Source organism: Podarcis pityusensis (genome assembly GCF_964106645.2).
Source record: "Podarcis pityusensis genome assembly, chromosome: 8".
In the NCBI taxonomy this organism is placed as follows: Eukaryota; Metazoa; Chordata; class Lepidosauria; order Squamata; family Lacertidae; genus Podarcis; species Podarcis pityusensis.
In genome coordinates, this window is record NC_138033.1 from 69,102,562 (window position 1) to 69,124,073 (window position 21,512).

Sequence of the window (21,512 nt, forward strand, 5' to 3'; positions counted from 1 at the left end):
TAGCTATAGTGTCTGAATGAATATGGTCCTATAGCATCAGGACCTAACTCTATGGTCAAGTTCGAAATAAGGTTGAACGTGTTGGACTAACACATGGGAGCCTGGGGTCGGACCCCCCACTTAATGCTGACCTGCCACTTGTGGGTGCATAGTAAAATTTATCATATACAGTGTCGCTTTTGAAGGCAATGATTTGTGGGTGCTTGCAGTGAATTGCCATGTTATGCTGGTGACATGTCATTTGCAAGAAAACCTCCCCCCCCCCGAGTTTCCAAAAAACATTACTGTAAATTTCAAACTTGCCCATGAACTATTAGCTCTGTGCATATTGCTACAGATGGATTTCCCCACCGCCCTACTTCTAGAGAAAACAATTATCGCAAGTTACGGGAAAATAATTGAGGTTGCCCAACAGTTACATTGCTCACAGCTCAATTAAAAGAAAGCACTTAAACTACTTGTGGCATGCTTCTTGATTGTTTTTGTAGGGAGGATCAAGCTGGTCAACAATCAGTTTACTGTTAATTGGAGTTCAAATGATATTAGCTAAAGCACAAAATATTACGTAAAGAAGCTTACAAATGTTACGTTGGTCACTAAGGCATTACCTCACAACTTAAAGGCTGTATAAAACCAAGCTGGAGTAACGTAGATTAAAAACAGGTCATATTGTAAGCAGTTGGCTCTCACCTTATGCAGGGGTTCCATTCGTGTAAAGCCAGAATTGAGCATAGTCAATGCAACCCTTTAAAAAACTCTCCCAAAGCAACTGAAGACTCTTTGATCGCCTCTACAGTGGCACCTCGGTTTACGAACTTAACCCGTTCCAGAAGTCCGTTCTTAAACCGAAACCGTTCTTAAACTGAGGTGCGCTTTCCCTAATGAGGCCTCCTGCCACCGGTGCCCTTCCACCATTCGGCTTCCGTTCTTAGACCGATGTAAAGTTCGCAACACCACTTCTGGTTTTGTGGAGTTCGTAAACTGAATAGTTCGTAAACACGGCTGTTCTTCAACTGAGGTACTACTGTACAGTCTCTCCCAATTCTGATACAGACTCTCTCTGAACCTCCAAATGCTCTTGCAGGAAGAGTGCAATGAGGGGTGGGATAGCCAATATTTTTTTCCCATTCTCTCACCCCCTTGCGACGTTCCCCCCCCTTTCACTCCCCCCCTTTTTTGGCCAAGCATGTAAAACTGATTACACAAGTAAATAAGCTGCAAATCCATTGTATCTTCAAGCAATATAACTCTGTTTTCCTTATCTCCTTAATTTTAAGGTGGGTCACCACCTAGGACGCATGCCAGCTGAGGCTAGCTTGGTCTAACGTAACAGGTCTCTGCTATCCCTGCCCTAATCTTGTAGACCAGAGGTAACCACTGCAGTCCTCTCCTGATGTTGCTGGACTACAGCTCCCATCATCCTTAGCTAGCTGAGGCTGATGGGATTTGTAGCCAAAAACTTCCGGAGAGGCCCCGTGTTAGCTGCTCCCAATGCTTATCTCGCTGCTATAATATTTTTATTTTGTCGGCAGGTGGGTCGCTAGCCAAATTGGCTTATTATTCAACAGTACAGCATAAAGTGGCGAGAGTGCGATCTTTTGATCAGTCAGGAAAGGTAAGGTTTTTATTATTTTTATTACTGTGCAAGATAAGGTTAAATAAATTAAGGTAATCTGAATAATAGAATATGGGGAAAGATGGTAAGGATTTGTTGAGTTAATTATTAGGTTAAATTGTTAAGACAAATTTTATAACAAAAATTGAGAAAGATGGAAAGAATTTGCTGAAACAATTACTAAACTAGAATACAAAAACGGAGGTGTGAGGAGGTCAATGAAACAAGCAAATGGAAATTATGGATATGCAATTTGGGATTTGTGTTCCCCCCCCCTCTTTTTTCTTCTTTTTTACTTTTTTTATTGCTGTGTTGTTATTGTCTTCTTTTTCTTATTTCTCTTTTTGTATTGTAGTGTTGTTTGCTATTTTTTATTTTTCTTGTAATTTTGAAATTATTAATAAATATTATTTTAAAAAATACTATTATTTTTATTACTGTGCAGCCAAAATCCTTACTGTTTTTGTTAATGTTCATTTGAAGATAGTGACAATAAAAACATACTCAAAATATACGAATGTGTGGATATTGCAATAGTTTTAAATCATGCTATAGTGGCATTTTGCGGCAGATTGGGACTGCTAAATTTAGACTTCCTCAGTGGGAGAGAGAGGAAGCGGAGCTTACTCCCATCAGTTCTGCTGTGACAGGCCAGCTCCATCAGACCTCCTCTCCCCTTGACCGTCACTTGGGGTCACTTGGGGGCAGCTATTGCGTCAGGCTTCCTCAGAGGGAGAGATAGGCGTTGGGCTCATTTCATCAGTTTTGCTGGAGACTCCGCTGCATCAAGCACCTCCTGCCCCTGAACTGTGCCAGCTGGTCCTTATAGGAACAACTATTTAGAAATTGGTGCCCGAGTTTTTGCTTTTCCTCTTCCCTCCTATCCCCGTTTCCTTGTGTGTCACATTTTTTTTTTAATTGGAAACCTGTGGGTAGGGACTGTCTTGTTTTACTTGATTGTATGCAAGCAGCTCTGGGAGCCTTTTTGGCTGAAGTGTGGGGTACAAATGCTCCAAACAAGTAATAATAAAAAAATAAAAAAGGAAAGCAACCTCTGAATTTGCTTTTCGTTTTAGAGTTGGGGCTGTTGTTCACTTCTTCTTTTTGTTGCTGTTCCCCAAAGGACGTAGAACACGAATCGCCCTACGAAATCACGGTGCAGGAGGAGATAACGGCTCGGCTGCATTTCATTAAGTTTGAGAACGCCTATATTGAAACCTGTCTGGACTTCATCAAAGACCATCTCGTCAACACGGAAACGAAAGTGATCAAAGCCACAGGAGGTGGTGCATACAAATTCAAAGACCTTATTGAGAAGAAGCTGGGACTAAAGTAAGTGGAAATACAGAGGCATCCTTTGTGTTGGAAATTATTATTATTGGCTTTGATGGGCTGCTGTATGCTTTGATCACTTGGCATTGGCGCAGGCCTTGCCATGAAGAAGTAGTAAACCACTTGCTTTGGGAGGCAGATTCTCTTGACTTATTTTTACCCAGTTCTTCAACCCCCAAACAAGCTTCTGTAGCAACGTACAGATATATACATATACACATATACAGTGGTACCTTGGGTTAAGAACCTAATTCGTTCTGGAGGTCTGTTCTTAACCTGAAACTGTTCTTAACCCGAGGTACTCTTTCTGGGTTAGCAGAGTCTGTAACCTGAAGCGTCTGTAACCTGGAGCATCTGTAACCTGAGGTACCACTGTATCTGGTTATACAGTTGTATCTTGGAAGTCAAATGGAATCTGTTCCAGAAGTCCGTTTGACTTCCAAAACGTTTGGAAACCAAGGTGCGGCTTCTGATTGGCTGCAGGAAGCCCTGCGGAAGCTGCATTGGATGATCAGGTTCTAGAGAACGGTTGCAAACCAGAACACTCACTTCCAGGTTTGCAGCGTTCAGGATCCAGGGTACGACTGTATTTCTAAATAAATCTGTTACAGTAAGCCTGCAACTCACATGCATTTAACTTGTGCGCATCCAGCCTTACATGCTTGGCAAATAAATAAAAAGGGTGTCAGGAGGATAAAGGAACTCTGGCAATCCCACCTGCCATAGAACCCCAATTTGTTTTGACTACGCGATTTTGGCTTTAGGTGCAATCCCCGGAACGTAATGCCTGTGTAAGTTGTGGGCTGACTGTTGTTTACTTGCACATAAACTTGGGAACTGGCCGCCTCTGGGCTGCAGAATCGGACACCACGTAGACTTCTCAATTTTTTTATTCTAACTTGATGGGCTGGATGGAGGGAAGGCTGGTAGGTTTCACAGGGCATGTGGAGGTGGTCTGTGAGCAAACAGAGACCAGCATAGCTGCAGAAGGAGTGATGCCTCACCTAGACTTGAACACAGCCGCTTCCTTGTTCACCTGTGGTGAGAGGAAGCAACAGAGCAACCTGCAATACAATTTGAATGTGTGGGAGGTCCCTTGAAAAGAATGAGATCTCACTGAAAGTGGGGTGACCCACTCCCTGCTCTCAGAATGGCCAAGCAAGATTAATGCTATCAGTGGAGCACAACGTAAGGGACAGTTCTTTTTCACCGGTCGAAGAGAATTCTCTCTAAGTGATCAGACGGGAAGACTTCACAGCAGGAACTTTTTTAGGATTATGGGTACTTCTGGAGTTTTGAGCAAGTTGCTGGGGCACCACCCATTTCTAGTCACTTCCCTCCCCCAGATTCATTCCCCACCAACACACACATGCCTGAGACAGAAAGAGACAACACTTGCACACTTCAGTTTTCGAAGTCATTGTGGTAAAATTCACAATTAAAGTGAACAGAATTAATCTGAGTCTTGTAAAGCACATAGAGCTGAAAGAAAAGGAACTTTACTTTTTTTATTCATGTTTTAGGTTAGATAAAGAAGATGTCATGACCTGCCTAATTAAAGGGTGCAACTTTGTGCTAAAGAACATCCCCCATGAGGCATTTGCATACATGAAGGATGCAGACCCAGAATTCCGGTTTCAGATGAACCACCCACATATTTTCCCTTATTTGCTAGTCAATATCGGCTCGGGAGTTTCCATAGTGAAGGTATGTAAAATCAGCTTAACAATTCAATTGATAATTCGTATGCAGATATCGAAAGTGTAGTTCAGATTAATGAAGAAAAGGCCTGGTGGCTGGAATCTGGCTGGTGGATGTCTATCCAAATGACACTTGTCACCTTTGCCTGCGGCCCCACCCACCACTGACATGCTGCCCCCAGAAGGTTGTGCAAAAGGGAATGTGGTCCTCTGTCTGAAAAAGGTTCCTCACTCCTCATCTAAAACATGCATCTAAAATATGGCTCCCTTTTGTCTCGCAATTGAAGATCTTCCTGCTGCTGCTCCACCTGGTTAAACCATGCATGGTTTGCATAGGTCACCTGTCTAGGCTGTTCATCCCATACTGATCCCCACCTTTCTCTCTCTTCCTGGTTATTTGAAAGCTGGGTTTCCCCAAGGGAAAAACATGTCCAGGCAGGCACACACTGAGATATGTGTTCATGTCGATATTATAGCTGTAATCTCTGTGTGCTGTTGTTGCTCCTGATAGGTGGAAACGGAAGATAAATTTGAGTGGATTGGAGGGAGCTCAATCGGAGGGGGCACTTTCTGGGGTCTCGGAGCATTGCTTACACAAACAAAGGTAATACCAGAGGCTACAATTTTGTCATGACTTGGGTGTGTTGCTAATAAGGGAAGATCTCTTGGCCACCTTGGTTGACCCTCTTGTCCTGCGTGAGAAGCACAAATTGGTGTTGGTGCTTCCTAGACCAAGGCCTCGTTCTTACTGCAGGTAGTCAATCTGTGTCTGCAGTGAACAGCTTCAGGTGGGGAGTCCACGGGACCTAAGAATTATCCATCATGTCAAGAGGTGCTCAAGTGACGTTTGCAGGGTGTTGTTTGTTTGTTTGTTTGTTTTTAGAAATTTGATGAGTTGCTGCAGCTCGCTTCGAAGGGACGGCACACAAACGTCGATATGCTTGTGAAGGATGTTTATGGTGGGGCCTACCAGACGCTGGGGCTAAGTGGAAACCTGATCGCCAGTAGTTTCGGGAAATCTGCCACAGCAGACAAAGGTACCACTTGAAAATTCACTTCGTCGTGCTGGTGCGGTGATAAAACCTGTGAAAGAACCCATGGGTTTGTCTGCTGAGTTGCTGCCTTGCTCTGTCAGTCTTTTAAAACAAACAAAGTGTGTGTAAGGCTCTAGCCAACTAGGTTTTACTCAGAGTAGACCCATGGACAGAGCTCACCATGTAACTTGATTCTGATGAGGCTACAGGTCTAGTGTTGAATTGACCAAACCAAGCCCCAGAGTTGCTGCTGGCTTCATCCCTGATTCATTCCACAAAACCACCCGAGTTCCCTCCAGAGTAAATTCTGGCCCGTTCTTACTCATCTACAACTGGGATAGCCAATGGGGTGACCCTCTATCAGCTTTTCTCAACCTGTGGGTCCCCAGATGTTGTTGAGCTACAACTCCCATCACCCCTAGCTAGCAAGGCCAGACCTTAGGGATGATGGGAGTTGTAGTCCAACAACATCTGGGGACCCACAGGTTGAGAACCACTAGATCCTGTTGACCCACAACCCCCATCAGCCTCTGCCAGCATGCCCAAAAGATGGGGATGAAGGGAGTTGTAAACCAACAACATCTAGAGACCACCACATTGGCTACTCCTGACTCTAAAAGAGTCCTCTTGGGTATGTTTGCCTATCCCTGGATTAAAGGGACAGTCTTTTATTTTCTTCTGGGTGCCATATGCTAGAGGTAGGGGCAGGGCCAGAGCCAAATTTTTAGGGGGCACACTTTTTCCTCTCTGTCTCTTTCTTTCTCCTCACCCAGCAGGTTGTCTGCTCTTCCCAGAGACCCGAACTGATTGCTTGCAAATGACTTTTACAATTGTGCTGTGGGCCATGAGTTGTTTATCCATACTTTTATCTCTTTCCCCCCTCTATCCCCCTCCTTTTTAGAATTTTCCAAAGAAGACATGGCAAAAAGCTTGCTTCATATGATCAGCAACGATATTGGGCAGCTGGCTTGCCTGTACGCCAAACTCCACAACCTGAACAAAATTTATTTTGGAGGCTTTTTTATTCGAGGCCATCCAGTCACCATGCGCACAATTACTTACAGTATTAATTTCTTCTCCAAGGTAATGAATTATTATTATTATTATTATTATTATTAATTATTATTTATTGGTTTTAGTTTTCAGGGAATGACTAAAGATGTTTGTTTGGTTTGCAACTGTGTGATTAAGTCAGGGGTGGGTAATCTGGTGCCCACTAGATGTTGTGCAACTCCAGCTCCCGTCTCCCCTGGGCTTTGGTTATGCTTGCTGGGCTGATCGGAGTTTTGAGTCCAATAATATCTGCAGGGCCACAACCTCCCCATTCCTGGATTATGCAAAGCACTGTGTGTGTGTCCAACCTTTTCCCTAGAACTGGGACTCAAGGCAGCTCACAAAAATTAAAACAAACACAGATAGCTGAGAACATAAAGGTTAAAAAGTAATTAAGCTATAACAGAATTAATAGCTGCGACCCACCCTTTCAGCTTTGTCACGCTTGATAATGCCTGTAAAGAAACAGGTAGTCATTGATCTAAGCCATGCTAGTCTAGAGACATGGCTTTCTTTTTAATGTGTCATTTGTTGGAAGCCCTAAACGATGACCCTTAATTTCTGTGCATCTGAGTAGTACTAGCATGTGATACAATGCAGAAACGAGCGAGTCAGGCAAAATCAGTGACAGGGAAATTCGTGCCCTCTTCACTCCTCAGTGGCTGCCTGGTTTGTTCGTTTTTGCAAAATAGCCACTGTAGTATTTGCCCCCGTTGTCTTTGTTTACCCCAAATGTGACTGGAGGCAGCAAAAAGCCCAATTCAAGCGCCGTGTTTACGCTTGCAGAATTTCTGCATTGAAATAGGTCTTGGAATTCCTGCACAAAATCAGGGTTGCTGCTTATGATCTGTGCTTGCCCTTTTGTTAAGAGCTGTAAACACAGTAATGCAAAAAGAGCTTTACAAGCTATTGGAGGCCGTCCAAACACAAACATTTTCATGTTGTGGCAGGGAGAGGTTCAGGCCTTGTTCCTGAGGCACGAAGGATACCTGGGAGCCATCGGGGCGTTTCTGAAGGGAGCCGAGCAAGACAGTAAGTACAGAACACCAATACAGCGCTCTGAAAAAAGTTCACAATCCTCTGTGGGGGAGTCTGAACCCCCTGCCGGGGGGGAATTAAGTCTCCTGCTCCAGCCATTCTTGGACTTCTGGGCATGGAGCTCCCAATTTCTCACTCCATTTACTGTGGTGGGTTTTAAAAGAGATTTGGCCTCCTCCTCAGCCCGCCTGTTTGTGCCAGAACATGGCGCTGCCGCCACCTCCTGCCTAGAAAAAGGAGGGGGAAAGTCAAGCCTCCAACTGTGACTTCTCCCCTAACAAGACCCAGTTGTGACAAGGATAATCGGCCAACAGAACATAGGATTGTCAACTTGGTCGTCTGCCCATGAGAAGTCTCTCCCTTCTTCTCCTCCCCCACCCCCCTCACCGGGGTATTAAGAATGTTTACTCATGTTCCCACTGTTTTATTATTGGAGAGGGTAAAAGTCTTTCTTCTTTTCCCAATTTTTGCTTAATTGTTCTTGTGGTTTTCTAGCCAGATAAAACCACATAGGCATCACTTGAAAGCTTCCAGGCACTCACCAGTAGGAACCCAGGTTTTCACATAGCTTAAAGCTTTACTGCTGGCAAAGAGTCAGGGGCATTTCCTTTGGGCTACATCCTGCTCAGAGTAGACCCAGTGAAATTAATTAACCTTGGTTGGTTCTATTCCGTGCATTGGGTTTACTCTGAGTAGGCCTAGCGTCGGATGCAGCCCTTCGTGACCGTGACTATGGTCATTCACCATCAGAACATTGTAATATGTAAACATGATTAACTTTCATTTGTTTCTTCCCTAACTTTTTTATTTTTTAAACCAGGCTTTCCCAGACTTGGGTCTCCAGTTGTTGTTGGACTACAACTCCCACCATCCCTAGCTAGTAGGACCAGTGGTCAGGGAAGATGGGAATTATAGTAAAAAAAAACAGCTGGAGACCCAAGTTTGGGAAACCCTGTTTTAAACCCAGCAAATGATCCAACCAAGTTCTATTGCCTTCCAAAACACCTGGCTTTATTTGCTGTTTGCTTTTATTATTTGTACAAGAGATTGTAAATCTGTGGCATGTGTGGGAATCTCTCTCTGCATCTTCCTATTTGTTCTCGCCTTCAGCTAATGGTTCCATTTCTCTCCTCCCCGCCCCCACCATCTCCTAGATCCTAATCAGTACAGCTGGGGGGAAAACTACGCTGGCAGTTCTGGGCTCATGAGCACATCGCCGGACATCTGCCCCATGCAGCGAGAAAGGAGTGGCACGGTGAGTCTCCTTAGGATACAGCTGCGCAGGTGAGAAGAGGCTGGCTGCTGGACCAGGCCAAAGGCCCACCTGATCTCACAGTGGCCAACCAGATGCCCATTATGGGAAGCCTGGAAGCAGGACCTGGGACTTAAAGGACATGTAGTTATGCTAGATTGCCGCTAATGCACAGGTCCCCATCGCGTTTTCCCCCCCAAGTTTCTCCAGGCGTAAACCACGTGTGTTAGTGCAGGTCTCCTGTCTAATCTCATTCTATACTGATCACAACCTTTTCTCCCCTCTTCCCAAGTTTGACATGTTGGAAATGGATCGTTTGGAACGACCGCTTGTCAATCTTCCCTTGCTGGAGGATCCATCCACCTACATCCCGGACACGGTTGACCTCACCGACGATGCCATGGCTAGGAAGTACTGGCTCTCGTGCTTCGAGGAGGCCTTGGACGGGGTGAGGGCCTTCTGTTAAATGTGTTGCCACATATATCACATGGATTTGCAGGGGGGTTGCAGATTTCGTAATAGGAAAGTGAAGCCCATGGAAGTCCACCGATTCTACAGGAGCGTCTGCGGAAACCCAGTGGGCTTAAATAGACTCAAGGAGTCTATGAATCAGGGCTGGTGAGGGGTGTGACTAGAAAGGGTCCAAGGGGCCAGAGAGACCCAAAGGGCCACATCCAGCCCCAGGACCTCATTTTTCCCATCTCTGGGTTAGCTGGTAAGCTAACCCAGTGTTTGTGGACCCTTAGAGAAACTTGAGATTTCTTTAAATAAATAAATAAAAATATGTTGGGGCATTTTTTTTGTCCTCTTGCATCTTAGATATGTGTTGCTGTTTTGTTTTGTTTTTTGGTCAGCTTCTTTCTTCAAACTAGAGCAACTATTTAGCCTAATCTAGAGGGTTTGCCGTTGCCAGGGCCCGGTTCTGACATTTATCTTTGCTTCCAGCTTCATCTGCTTTCGTTTTCTATTGAACAGCAACAGAAGCCGCAAAGTCTTGGAGGTGCAAGTAATAATGCCCTTGGCACTGTCTCTCCCTCCGCTTTCCTTCCTTCCTTTGCCAGGTCGCGAAGCGAGCTGCAGCCAGCCAGCCAGAGTCTGTTGATGCAGCTGAGCGAGCCGAGAAGTTCCGGCAGAAGTACTGGGACAAACTTCAGACGCTCCGGCAGCAGCCTTTGTAAGTCGGTGCGTGCGGGACCGCAGTGGGTTGACTTAGCTGGAACCTAGTGCACATTTTAAACACTGCTGGGCGTCTTGATGAGCTGCTTGCTACTTTTGCATCCTGAGTAATTCCCACCAGTTTTGTAAATGGCTCTAAAAGACGGCTAGTCTTTATCCTCCGTAAATTTTGCCTGTTGATGGCCGCTAGCCACGATGGGCATGTTCCAGCTCCAGAGGCAGAACACCTCTGAATGCCTGTTGCTGGGAATTGCAAGTTGGGAGAATTGTGGCTGTGGTTGTGTCCTGCATACCAGAGGCCTCTGGTTGGCCACTGTGGCAACAGGATGCTGGACTGGATAGGCCTCATTTGGCCTGATCCAGCAGGGCTTTGGGGCTTTCTGCTGTGTCCAGCTAGATCAGAGAAAGGGAAGCTTTTTCAACCTTCTGGGGGGCCACACTGGGCAAAAAGTCAGCAACGCCTTTGTGCAGTAAGCACACCTCTGTCCTCCAAACAAGCAGGAGGAATTATTGGAGTTCAAGGACACATTCAAGCCAGTGCGACTGGGGAAGGGGTGTGGCCTGGAGCAAGTCCCGAGGGCCAGATTCGGCCCCCAGGTCTGAGTTTCCACACTCCTGAACTGGATGTATTCAGGAAACCCACAAGCAGGGCACCAGGGCCATAGCATTCTCTCTCCTGTGATTTTCCAGCAACTATTAATTCAAAGGCTTTCTGACGGGAAGCACACGAGGAACAGAACTTGTAGCCATTGATAAATTACCCTACATGACTGTTGAATCAGTTAGTGGCTGTCAGTGCATTGCATGGTAATTACTTCCATAGTTGGGATATGCGCTGGAAATCTTTCCTTTTGTCTGTCTTTTTTTTTGGTCTCCGTTCAGCTCCTATCCACTCCTCCTTCGGTTTATTTCACTATATGTGTGTTTGAAACTCTCTATCCCTTGCTGTTTGAATAACTTCCTCCCCAAAGCAGCTGATGATCTCTTTAAAAAACAACCACCAGCAGCTCCACCGTGGTGACATGTAAAAATAAGATACAACCGAACAGCAAGCTAGCGTAAAAAGTGAAGAATGGAATATAAAGCAGGATGCCAATCATAAAACGCAATATGAAGCTCTTAAAAACCCAGCAAGAAGTAAAAAGTGCAGAAGGAAACAGACTAATTTGGAAAGATTAGGGAGGGAGGAATGCTTTCAACCCGTGTTGAAAACATCAGTGCTGGCTGCGTGCTTCACTCCTAAGGGAATTCCAGAGAACCATGGAATACCTTTTGAGAGCAAGCCACTTAATTATCTTGAGATGCACGAGAGATGCATATAACTAGCAGAGCAAAAGTTGCCCTTAATTACCCTGCACGGCTAGAAATGGGAAGAGCAAGAGCTCAGTGGCACACAGAAGATTCCAGGTTCAATCCCAGGCATCTCGCAAGTAGGACTGGGAACATCCCCTGTCTGAATTCCTGAAGAGCCTCTGCCAGTCAGTCTAGACCAGGGGTAGTCAACCTTTTTATACTTACCACCCACTAATGCATCTTTCTTGATGGTAAAATTTACCTACTGCCCACCAGTCCTCGATGGAAGGAGGATTCAGCTTGTGCCGTAGAACCTCCTACTGCCCACCTAGAATCCTGAAATGCCCATTAGTGGGTGGTAGGGACCAGGTTGACAACCCCTGGTGTATACAGTACTGGGCTAGATAGATCAGTGGTCTGATTCAGTATAAGGTTTCTGTGTTCTCAGCTGACCTATGTCCTCCCTGCCCTTCCCCTTTCATCTTCCCCAGTGCATACGGCACCTTAACTGTTAGAAGTCTGCTGGATACAAGGGAGCACTGTTTGAATGAGTTCAACTTCCCAGATCCCTACTCCAAGGTAAGTGTTTCCTCCTTAACTTTTTGGCTGTGCTCAAGTAAGTCTTAGCTAAGTCCTACTCAGAGCAGACCCATTGAAACTAATGAACCTCACCAGATGTATTAACATCACTGGGTTTACTCCAAGTACAACTAGCGTTGTATACAACCCATAGATTCTCAAATCTTTTTTTTCCCATGAGCAGTAATGGACAAACTGTAGATTTTGGTCCCTGCCCTGAGGATTTCCCCTTCAGAGCAGTTGATAAAGAAGAGTCCAGAGCAGGGGTCTGCAACCTTTAAGACAAAAAGAGCCACTTGGACCCGTTTCCGAAGAAAAAAAAACTGGGAGCCGCAAAACCATTGCGACATTTAAAACAAATATATCTCTGGAGCCGCGATCTGACAGCGGGCGGGAAGGTGACGTCGGGACGGTGCGTGACTAACGCACGCACCGCCCCCATGCAACGTCACAGCCAGTACAGCGCCCGCCACAGTGGGGAGTGTCGGGGCGCACAATGTGCCTCCTCCCCTCACTAGTATCCACCCCGGAGCCGTGGCAAAGGTGTAAAAGAGCCACATGCGGCTCTGGAGCCGCGGGTTGCTGACCCTTGGTCCAGAGTAATGGGGTAAATGTACAAATGTACATTTGTAAATGCACAATTGTAAATGTACAAATGGATGCCCTGCATGTATGTAAGACTCTGGGAGTGAGAAAGATACCTAAAAGAGGTGAGATGTTGCTAAAAGATGGAATTGTTTTGTTGAAAATTGGAACACAAGATGCAGGGATGTAAGACTAGAAAGGTACCTGTTTTTGTAAATAACATTTTTTTAAAAAACAAACCAACAGATAAAATAGGCAACACCCCTTCCCCACCCTCCAAAAAACAGGCAGTCCAAAAAAAAAAAAAGTGCATTTCCATTTGAAAGCCTGTACAGCAGGGGCCCAGGTATAATGCTTTTCATGATTTCTATAATTAGGGAGCCAACACCAAAAAGACCCCGTCTCTGAATTCTGTCAAACTTGTTGTTTTTCCCAGCACCAAACTCACATTGCTGCTTTGTAACGAAGAAGTTACTGGTGGATTCTAGAAACATCCACCTCTGAGCATTTTTAGCCATTTCTGTGAGAAATGGCTCTTTTTATATGCTCTTGTCAGCTGTGGTTATTCAACAATCCCATTGGAGGCTACAAAGCAGAGAGCTTGGGGTGGGGGGAGGGATAAGGCGCTTCTAAAGGAATTGAGCCTTATCCTTCCTTCCTGTACATATCACCTTGTGCCTTACTTTCTTGCAGGTAAAACAGAAAGAAAATGGCATCGCACTAAAGTGTTACCAGAGCGTTATCGACTCTTTGGATTCACTAGGCTGGGAGGAGCGGCAGTTCGCTCTGGTGAAAGGACTTCTTGCGGGGAACGTCTTTGACTGGGGAGCAAAAGCAGTCTCAGAGTAGGTGTTCTAACCATCTTTGTACAGTTCTTCATCCCCCCTCCCCTCAAAAGACTTTGAATGCCCCTTGTATTTTATTTCTTCTTTTTCCAGCAAGTGCGCTAATGACTTCTGCTTTGCCATCTGCAAATCGTTTTACGTTCCATTAATGGTATTTGGGTGTGGCTAATTCTCCCCATGTGACTGAAGTGGGCAGATTAATTCCCTTTAAAAAAACAACAACACACCTCATTGCATGAGAGATCACTTCATTAGCACTTAACCTGGTTGGTAACTTGCTGACATGATAAATACAGAACCTAGCAGTATGTGTAGCTTAGGGCTGCCATACTGGGATTTCACCGGGGAGGGGGCTTTCCAAAAGGTGGCGCTTTGTGCTGGATCTTAGGCAAGTCGAATAAAAAAAATTGGCTCAACAACTTTGGAGTTTCCAAAAAAACCCAACAACAACTCAGGAATTTTTGGGGTGTCCTGGTTTTTACATTTTGAAATATGGCAACCCTAGTTTAGCTGTAAGACTAATCAAGCATTTGTTTCCCTAGCGTGATGATGATAGGGGCATGCTAGGAAGTCTCACCCCCTCCCAACACATCTGAGTCCCTGTTTTTTAACGTCCTTGATGAACTGAAGCCATATTTCTGAAGTGGGGAGTCTCCTCCTCTTAGAGGTGGACTTCCTCTCCGATTTTTGAAATGTGTGTGTGCGCATACACTGATACTTGACGAAATTAAGAATTGCAGTCCAGCCCTACTTCCTCTCAAATTGGCGCCTATAAATAGGGCTGGATGGATTATATATTAGTGGAAATAACTCTGGCAGTGGCTGGTAGGGCAGGAAGCAGGAAGCCCAAACAGGGAGTGGAGCCAGTGCTGCCATCTGAACTGGATGTAAGCAAGAAGGCATGCTGGTGAAGGGCAGGCAGAGGTTGGCAGGGCACAGCCCTTTTCACAAGCTGGAAGGGACGTAAAGGTAAAGGGACCCCTGACCATTAGGTCCAGTCGTGACCGACTCTGGGGTTGTGGCGCTCATCTCACTTTATTGGCTGAAGGAGCTGGCGTACAGCTTCCGGGTCATGTGGCCAGCATGACGAAGCCACTTCTGGCAAACCAGAGCAGCGCACGGAAACGCCGTTTACCTTCCTGCCAGAGCGGTACCTATTTATCTACTTGCACTTTTACTTGCTTTCAAACTGCTAGGTTGGCAGGAGCAGGGACCGAGCAACGGGAGCTCACCCCATTGCGGGGATTCGAACCACCGACCTTCTGATCGGCAAGCCCTAGGCTCTGTGGTTTAACCCATGGCGCCACCTGCGCTATTACCTTCATTTAGGGATGGACTGTAGCTCAGTGGCTGGAGCCCCTGCTTCGCATGCAGAAGGTCCCAGGTTCAGTCACTGCCATCTGCAGGTAGGGCTGGGAGAGACTCTTGACCATAACCCTGGAGAGCCACTGTCAGTCAGTGTAGACATTACTGAGCCAGGTGGACCCAATGCTCTGACTCAGTATAAGGGAGCCTCCTGTGTTCCTGTTTTGTGTCTGTTGCGTGGTCCAGTGGCAGAGGAAATAATCCTCTGCATGCAGTTTCAATTCCCATCATCTACAAAGAGCAAGTCATGGGAAAGACCCGCCCTTTGCCCGAAACTGTGGAAAGCTGCTGCCAGTTGAGATTTAGGCCAAACTGGGCTAAGTGGTCTGATGGTCTGCTTCTGCAGGCGACTCTTTCATGTGCCTCCCTCCCAGTCTTCTTGCAACGGGGCTCTCTTCTTCCTTCTTGAAATGTGACCTATTGTTCATTGTCTCTCTAAACGTTTTTTTTAATTTTATTTGGACACAGTACATCCGCTGTCCTCTTTTCCAGGCTCACTACTGAGAGATGTTTATTTCTTAATAAGTAAATCCTGGAGGGCTAGCACATGCCTTGTTCAGCTGCAGAGCTGTTGGGGCCAAGCATCCCTGCAGAATCTCACCACCCCCAATGTTCACATTCTTCCTTCTCTTTCTCTCTCTCCCCTGATACCCAGCGTTCTTGAAACGGAGCCGCAGTTTGGATTTGAGGAAGCCAAGGAAAAACTGCAAGGTATTGGGCAGGAACTCTCCCTTTTGGTATCTTTCTGTGATATCTGCATGTATCAGGTAGGGGGCGTCCCTATCATTGGGCGCGGGGGTGTGTGGCTATGGCTGGTTGCAAATGCGGAGCATCCTTAAGAGCAGATAGCTGTGTAAAAACCTCTAGGCTGGGGATGGGGATGTTGCTGAACCCTTGTCCAAAACCCTGAAGTACTACTGCCAGACAGTGTTGGGACATTATTATTTATTTATTTATTTATTTAAATTTATATACTGCCCTTTATCCAAAGATCCCAGGGCAGTGTACATTAAAATTTACATAGTGTAATAATAATAAAAAATCAATAAAACAACCACTAAAAAAATCATAACAACCCCTCCCTTTTTTAAAAAAACAGGCCACAGATTGTTTAATGGCCGAAAGCCTGGGTAAAGAGGAATGTTTTTGTTTGGCACCTAAATATATGTAAGAAACATGCCAGGTGAGCCTCTCTGGGGAAAGCATTCCATGAATGTGGAGCCACCACAGAAAAGGCCCGTTGTCGTGTTGTCAACCTCCGAACCTCTCACAGAGAAGGGCCTCAGATAACAAGCACAGCATCTGGGTCAGTTTATATGGGGAGAGGCAGTGCTGAAGGCTGCATCATCTTAAAAAACAAAATAAAATTATGTGAGCAGGAGAATTTAAAAGTTCTTCAAAGTGGTTGGTAGGGCCCACCTGGGCTCTTGCAGATAGCAAAGTGTAGCCCACATCAACTCCTACCCATGCCTCACTTCCTGTGCTGAAAGTATGGGGTCACCTCCAACACTGGTCATACTCCAAGTAGACCCATTGAAATGAATGGATATAACTCACTCTGAATAGAGTAGAGCCTTACTGAACAACAAACCATTGTCCGGAGTTTGCCCGAGCCAACGAAATCAGGCTCGTCTTGGAAAAGGTTAAACTGCAAGGAAGCTTGTTCCAATCTAAGTTCTGCCATCAGAAGTGTTACTTTGAGCAAGTGGGCAAGTGGTCTTTTCCCAGCTGTGGGAGCTTCAGCATTCTCTGAATGTGCAGGTGTGGCCCTGAAGCGTACGTTATTATTTTATTTTCTATGAATATTAATACCCCTGTTTTCCACCCCAGGCCAATCAAAATATCTTGTACACACCAGCAGCCCTTCTGTTGGGCAGTCTCTGTGCCGTTAACAGCTGGTGCTCTTAAACCCTTGTACACACATCCTTTTAGCTGCTCCTCCAGCCAAAAGATAAGGACAGGCTGGTCTCCCTCTTGCCCTGGCAAGTGGCATAGCTCAATGGCCAAGCACCTGCTTTGCATTCAAAAGGTCCCAGTTTCAATCCCCAGCGTCTCCCAGTCGGGCTGGAAGAGACCCCTGCCTGAAATGCTGGAGAGCTGCTTCCAGTCAGTGTAGTCAATACTGAGCTAAGTAGACCACTGGGGTGAAGCATATTCTCATGCAGTAGAGCTTCTGCTTTGCATGAGCACGGTCCCAAGATCAGTCCCCAGCATCTCCAGGTGTGACTGGAAATGTCACCTGTCCGTAATCCTAGAGAGCTGCTGCCAGTCGCTGTAGTAGACAGCACTGAGCTAGTTGGGGCAACATAGTTTCCGGCAGCTTCCTTTGTTCCTCGAGGACAGGGGTCGTAGCCTCCAGGGCTCCTTAGACCTCTGGCCAAGAGAGGAACCCAGAATGTTTCCATCCAGATTTTCTTGAGCAATTGACCTGTCCATAATATTTTGATAACGGGTTGGTTTTTGTGCCACTGTACAGAACGCCCCTGGCTCGAAGATTCCTACAATGAATGGCTGGCACGACTCAAGGTATTATTATTATTATTATTATTATTATTATTATTATTATTATTATCACTGCTACTACTTACCAAGGTGCCAAGGCAGGTTACAACAAGCTACAAGCAGTCACTCTTAACTACTGAATATAATGCAGCTGGACAAAAGAAAGGGGTGTGTGTGTCTCTCCTTTTCAGCTGCAGATCGTTGAAACTAAAAAACTCTCTCTTCCTTTTAATATTCCTTATTTTAAGACATACAGGGATGCGGGTGGCGCTGTGGGTTAAACCACAGAGCCTAGGACTTGCCGATCAGAAGGTCGGTGGTTCGAATCCCCATGACGGGGTGAGCTCCCGTTGCTCGGTCCCTGCTCCTGCCAACCTAGCAGTTCGAAAGCACGTCAAAGTGCAAGTAGATAAATAGGTACTGCTCCAGCGGGAAGGTAAACAGCGTTTCCATGCGCTGCTCTGGTTCACCAGAAGCAGCTTAGTCATGCTGGCCACATGACCCAGAAGCTGTACGCCGGCTCCCTTGGCCAATAAAGCGAGATGAGCGCCGCAACCCCAGAGTCGGCCACGACTGGACTTAATGGTCAGCGGTCCCTTTACCTTTACTTTTATTTTAAGACAAGTTAATTTCATAAAAGAAGGATGCAGAAGAATACAGCATTCCGAAATAAACAAGAAGGCTGATTTACATGCAATCAGTAACTCAAGTACTAAAGTAAAACAAAATGGAGCAAAAGGGGTTTGGATGATAATACTTTGGTGCGTGATTACCTCTAAATATAGAAGCAAAATGGTTTTGAACATGCATTTTATGAAGTAAGACCAAGTGTAAACCCAAACAATGTGATATTAGAAGCGGACGATAGACAAGATTCTCCCTAGATTTCTGATTTCCTCTCTGGAACAGCTGCTTTGTACAGTGGTACCTCGCAAGATGAATGCCTTGCAAGACAAAAAACTCGCTAGACGAAAGGGTTTTTTGAGCTGCTTCGCAAGACGATTTTCCCTATGGGCTTGCTTTGCAAGACGGAAACGTCTTGCAAGTTTGTTTCCTTTTTCTTAACACCGTTAATACAGTTGCGACTTGACTTCGAGGAGCAACTCATAGAACGCGGTGTGGTAGCCTTTTTTGAGGTTTTTAAAGACTTTGGTGATTTTTGAAGCTTTTCCAAAACTTTCCCGACACCGTGCTTCGCAAGACGAAAAAAATCGCAAGACGACAAAACTCGCGGAACGAATTAATTTCATCTTGCGAGGCACCACTGTATAAGAAAGGAAGCCACTAAAAAAAAAAAGAAAAGTCATTTGTACTTTACCTATGGTAGAATCTCTGGGTTTTGCTTTACATTAACAAAATCCAAAATATTTTCAGTCATTGTCCCGGCTTAGCATCTGCTTTTTGTGAGATTCCTGTGTTGACGTTTCAGCCACTTGGCCACCAGCCACAAGCCTACGGAATCCCATAAAATAGCCTATTTAGAAAAGACCAGTGGAGACAGGACTTGGCCCAGACCATTACAAAGACTATCAAAACACTGTTTTGAAATGTGAATCCATAGAAAGAACTCTGGATTTTGCAAATTGCTGGTGTCCAAGGGGGCTCTGGCCCAAGTAGCTTGAGGGAAAACTGGCCTACACCCTTTAAAAAAGCAACCCAAAAACCCTAATTATTGTGACCTCTGCCCCACCCCCACAGATTTGGACTGGAGATCCCTCCATATAGAGCCAAAAGGAAGGTGATGTGGGTGCCAATTGCCTTTCGGACTGTGCCATAGCTTTGAGCTTGTTGAATTCAAGGAACAACACAACAACAACAAACCTATGGTGACGTGAAACATACTCAATAAACACACAAGACGTAACCGGCTGTACTTTTGAATAAATAAGGTATACTATTCATTGTATCAGATTGTAGATTTCAACGGACTGCAACCACTACCATGCTATAAAATTCACTATCCTGCAATATTACATATGAGCCTGTTGTACTGATGAAGCCTAGGATGGTGAAAAAAGGCTAATATTCCGGAAATCCTTGTCTTAGACTCTGTGAAAGGATTCTGTGGAACTGTAACAACCCTTCATGTGGATTATTGGACTCTTTGAACAGACAGGTGGAATAGATACTTTTACATGTATGGACCTTATGCGTGAACTGACTAGAGAATGAACTGATCGATCCACTGGGCCTTCTGCTTTTCTCGTTGAACTTTATGAGACTTCCGTTGAAATCTACAATTTGATACAATGAATAGTATACCTTATTTATTCAAAAGTACAGCCGGTTATGTCTTGCGAATTCGAGGAACAGGCAAACTCAGAGCAGCCGATGGACATCTTTTGCTCTAGGGCAGACATACTGCATTTTCCTACAGAGGTCATTTTCTCAGGCAGAATCTGTTGAGCGGAAAGAGTAGCCTATAGACTTTCCAGCAAAAGTGTTTTTTTGCTTACAGTCCTAACTCCACTTACCAGAAAGTAAGATCCATTGAATTCAATGGAACTCACTTCTGAATAGACATGGTTTGGGTCGCACTGTTCACTCCGTGTACATATTTTAACCTGCAGCCTGTCGGTGCTTCTCTGAATGATACTTTTCTTTTTCTTTTACAGGCCTCCCCTCATAAATGTGCCTTAATTTTTGCAGATAACAGTGGAATAGACATCATATTAGGCGTCTTCCCCTTTGTCAGGGAGCTGCTCTCTAGGGGCACAGAGGTCAGTTGAATTACGGTGACAGTCTAAGGTAAACTGCCTCAAGCTAGCTCATCACTGTTGATGTTGTTATTTGAGAAGATAATGGCATAAGTAACTGGGGGGAAAGATTATTTCAGCAAACTTGCCTTAGCTCCTCATGGATCGGATAGAAGAAACTATCCTATACTGAACGACTTGGTGACTGGAAAGCTCTAGTGCAGGCTATATTATTGGACTAGGAGGTTAATCCCACCTCCTGGTGCTCTCCTACAGTTCATTTCTTCAACTCACATACAGAAGTGTACGTTGAACTTTTCACACTTGGCCCAATGTGACACTTGCCTTTCCTCCCTGTGTGTGTTCACAGGTTATATTGGCTTGCAATTCTGGGCCTGCGCTAAATGATGTCACCTACAGCGAGTCCCTGCTTGTTACAGAGAGGATAGCAGCTACGGATCCTGTCATACGGTGAGGACCAGTATGGTGTTTCTTCTCTTTGGGCATGCTCTTAAAAGCGAAGGTTTGAGACTTAACACAAAGTTTGGATTGCTGGTGGTTTGTTGAGTGATCAGAATCAAAGAGTTTGAACGATACTCTGCTAAATAAAAGCTTAAGGTTTTGTGATGTGATATTTGAGACCAGGAGGTGGCCCTCCAGATGTTGCTGAACTTCAGTTCCTATCACCCCCAGCTGTGTTTTCTGGGACTGATGGGAGTTGTAGTTCAGCAACATCTGGTGAGCCAAAGGTTCTCCACACCTGGTTAAGACCAAGGGTTGCTCCAAATCCTGGTTTTCTTCAGAGTAGACCCATTGAAATGGATGAACTTAGGTTCATAATTTCATTGGGTCTGTACTATGTAGGGCCTCGTTGAGTACGACCCTTAATTTTGCATAATATTGAAGAACTGTTTTAAACCCAAGACCTGGCATATTCGTAGCATGTGAACATTGAAGCTGATCTTAAAATTATGCATCTGCCTCCTTTTAGAGCTGCCTTGAAGGAAGAGAAGTTGCTCTTGGTACAGACAGGCTCAAGTTCACCCTGCTTGGACCTCAGGTAAGAAGTCTCCCTCCTGTATACAGTGGTACCTTGGGTTACATACGCTTCAGGTTACAGACTCCGCTAACCCAGAAATAGTGCTTCAGGTTAAGAACTTTGCTTCAGGATGAGAACAGAAATTGTGCTCTGGCGGTGCAGCTGCAGCAGGAGGCCCCATTAGCTAAAGTGGTGCTTCAGGTTAAGAACATTTTCAGGTTAAAAACGGACCTCCGGAACGAATTAAGTACTTAAACCAAGGTACCACTGTATTGCGAGCACAGAAATCTCAGATGATAATAACAGTCTGGGGGGAAAGTCCTCCTTCTCACCACAAGGGGGCAGCAAGTGTTTGCTTTTTAGGGTCTGTAGAGCATTGTGGTTCCACCGAGTTCTGAGTTTCCAGAA

At 45.3% G+C, this 21,512-nt stretch overlaps 1 protein-coding gene across 2 annotated transcripts in view; it reads left to right on the top strand.

Moving 5' to 3' along the window:
* Positions 1-21,512, top strand: part of PANK4 (pantothenate kinase 4 (inactive)) — a 28,242-nt gene that overhangs the window by 4,280 nt on the left and 2,450 nt on the right. For both annotated transcript variants that reach the window (XM_081016099.1, XM_081016100.1), the window contains exons 2-18: positions 1,533-1,615; positions 2,739-2,947; positions 4,471-4,654; positions 5,159-5,251; positions 5,531-5,684; positions 6,583-6,764; positions 7,685-7,766; positions 8,927-9,027; positions 9,317-9,472; positions 10,086-10,198; positions 11,985-12,072; positions 13,351-13,502; positions 15,523-15,578; positions 17,344-17,393; positions 19,985-20,089; positions 20,436-20,536; positions 21,057-21,125. In XM_081016099.1, coding sequence (XP_080872225.1) covers positions 1,533-1,615; positions 2,739-2,947; positions 4,471-4,654; positions 5,159-5,251; positions 5,531-5,684; positions 6,583-6,764; positions 7,685-7,766; positions 8,927-9,027; positions 9,317-9,472; positions 10,086-10,198; positions 11,985-12,072; positions 13,351-13,502; positions 15,523-15,578; positions 17,344-17,393; positions 19,985-20,089; positions 20,436-20,536; positions 21,057-21,125 — 1,978 coding nt within the window. The remainder of the gene's footprint in view (positions 1-1,532; positions 1,616-2,738; positions 2,948-4,470; positions 4,655-5,158; positions 5,252-5,530; positions 5,685-6,582; positions 6,765-7,684; positions 7,767-8,926; positions 9,028-9,316; positions 9,473-10,085; positions 10,199-11,984; positions 12,073-13,350; positions 13,503-15,522; positions 15,579-17,343; positions 17,394-19,984; positions 20,090-20,435; positions 20,537-21,056; positions 21,126-21,512) is intronic.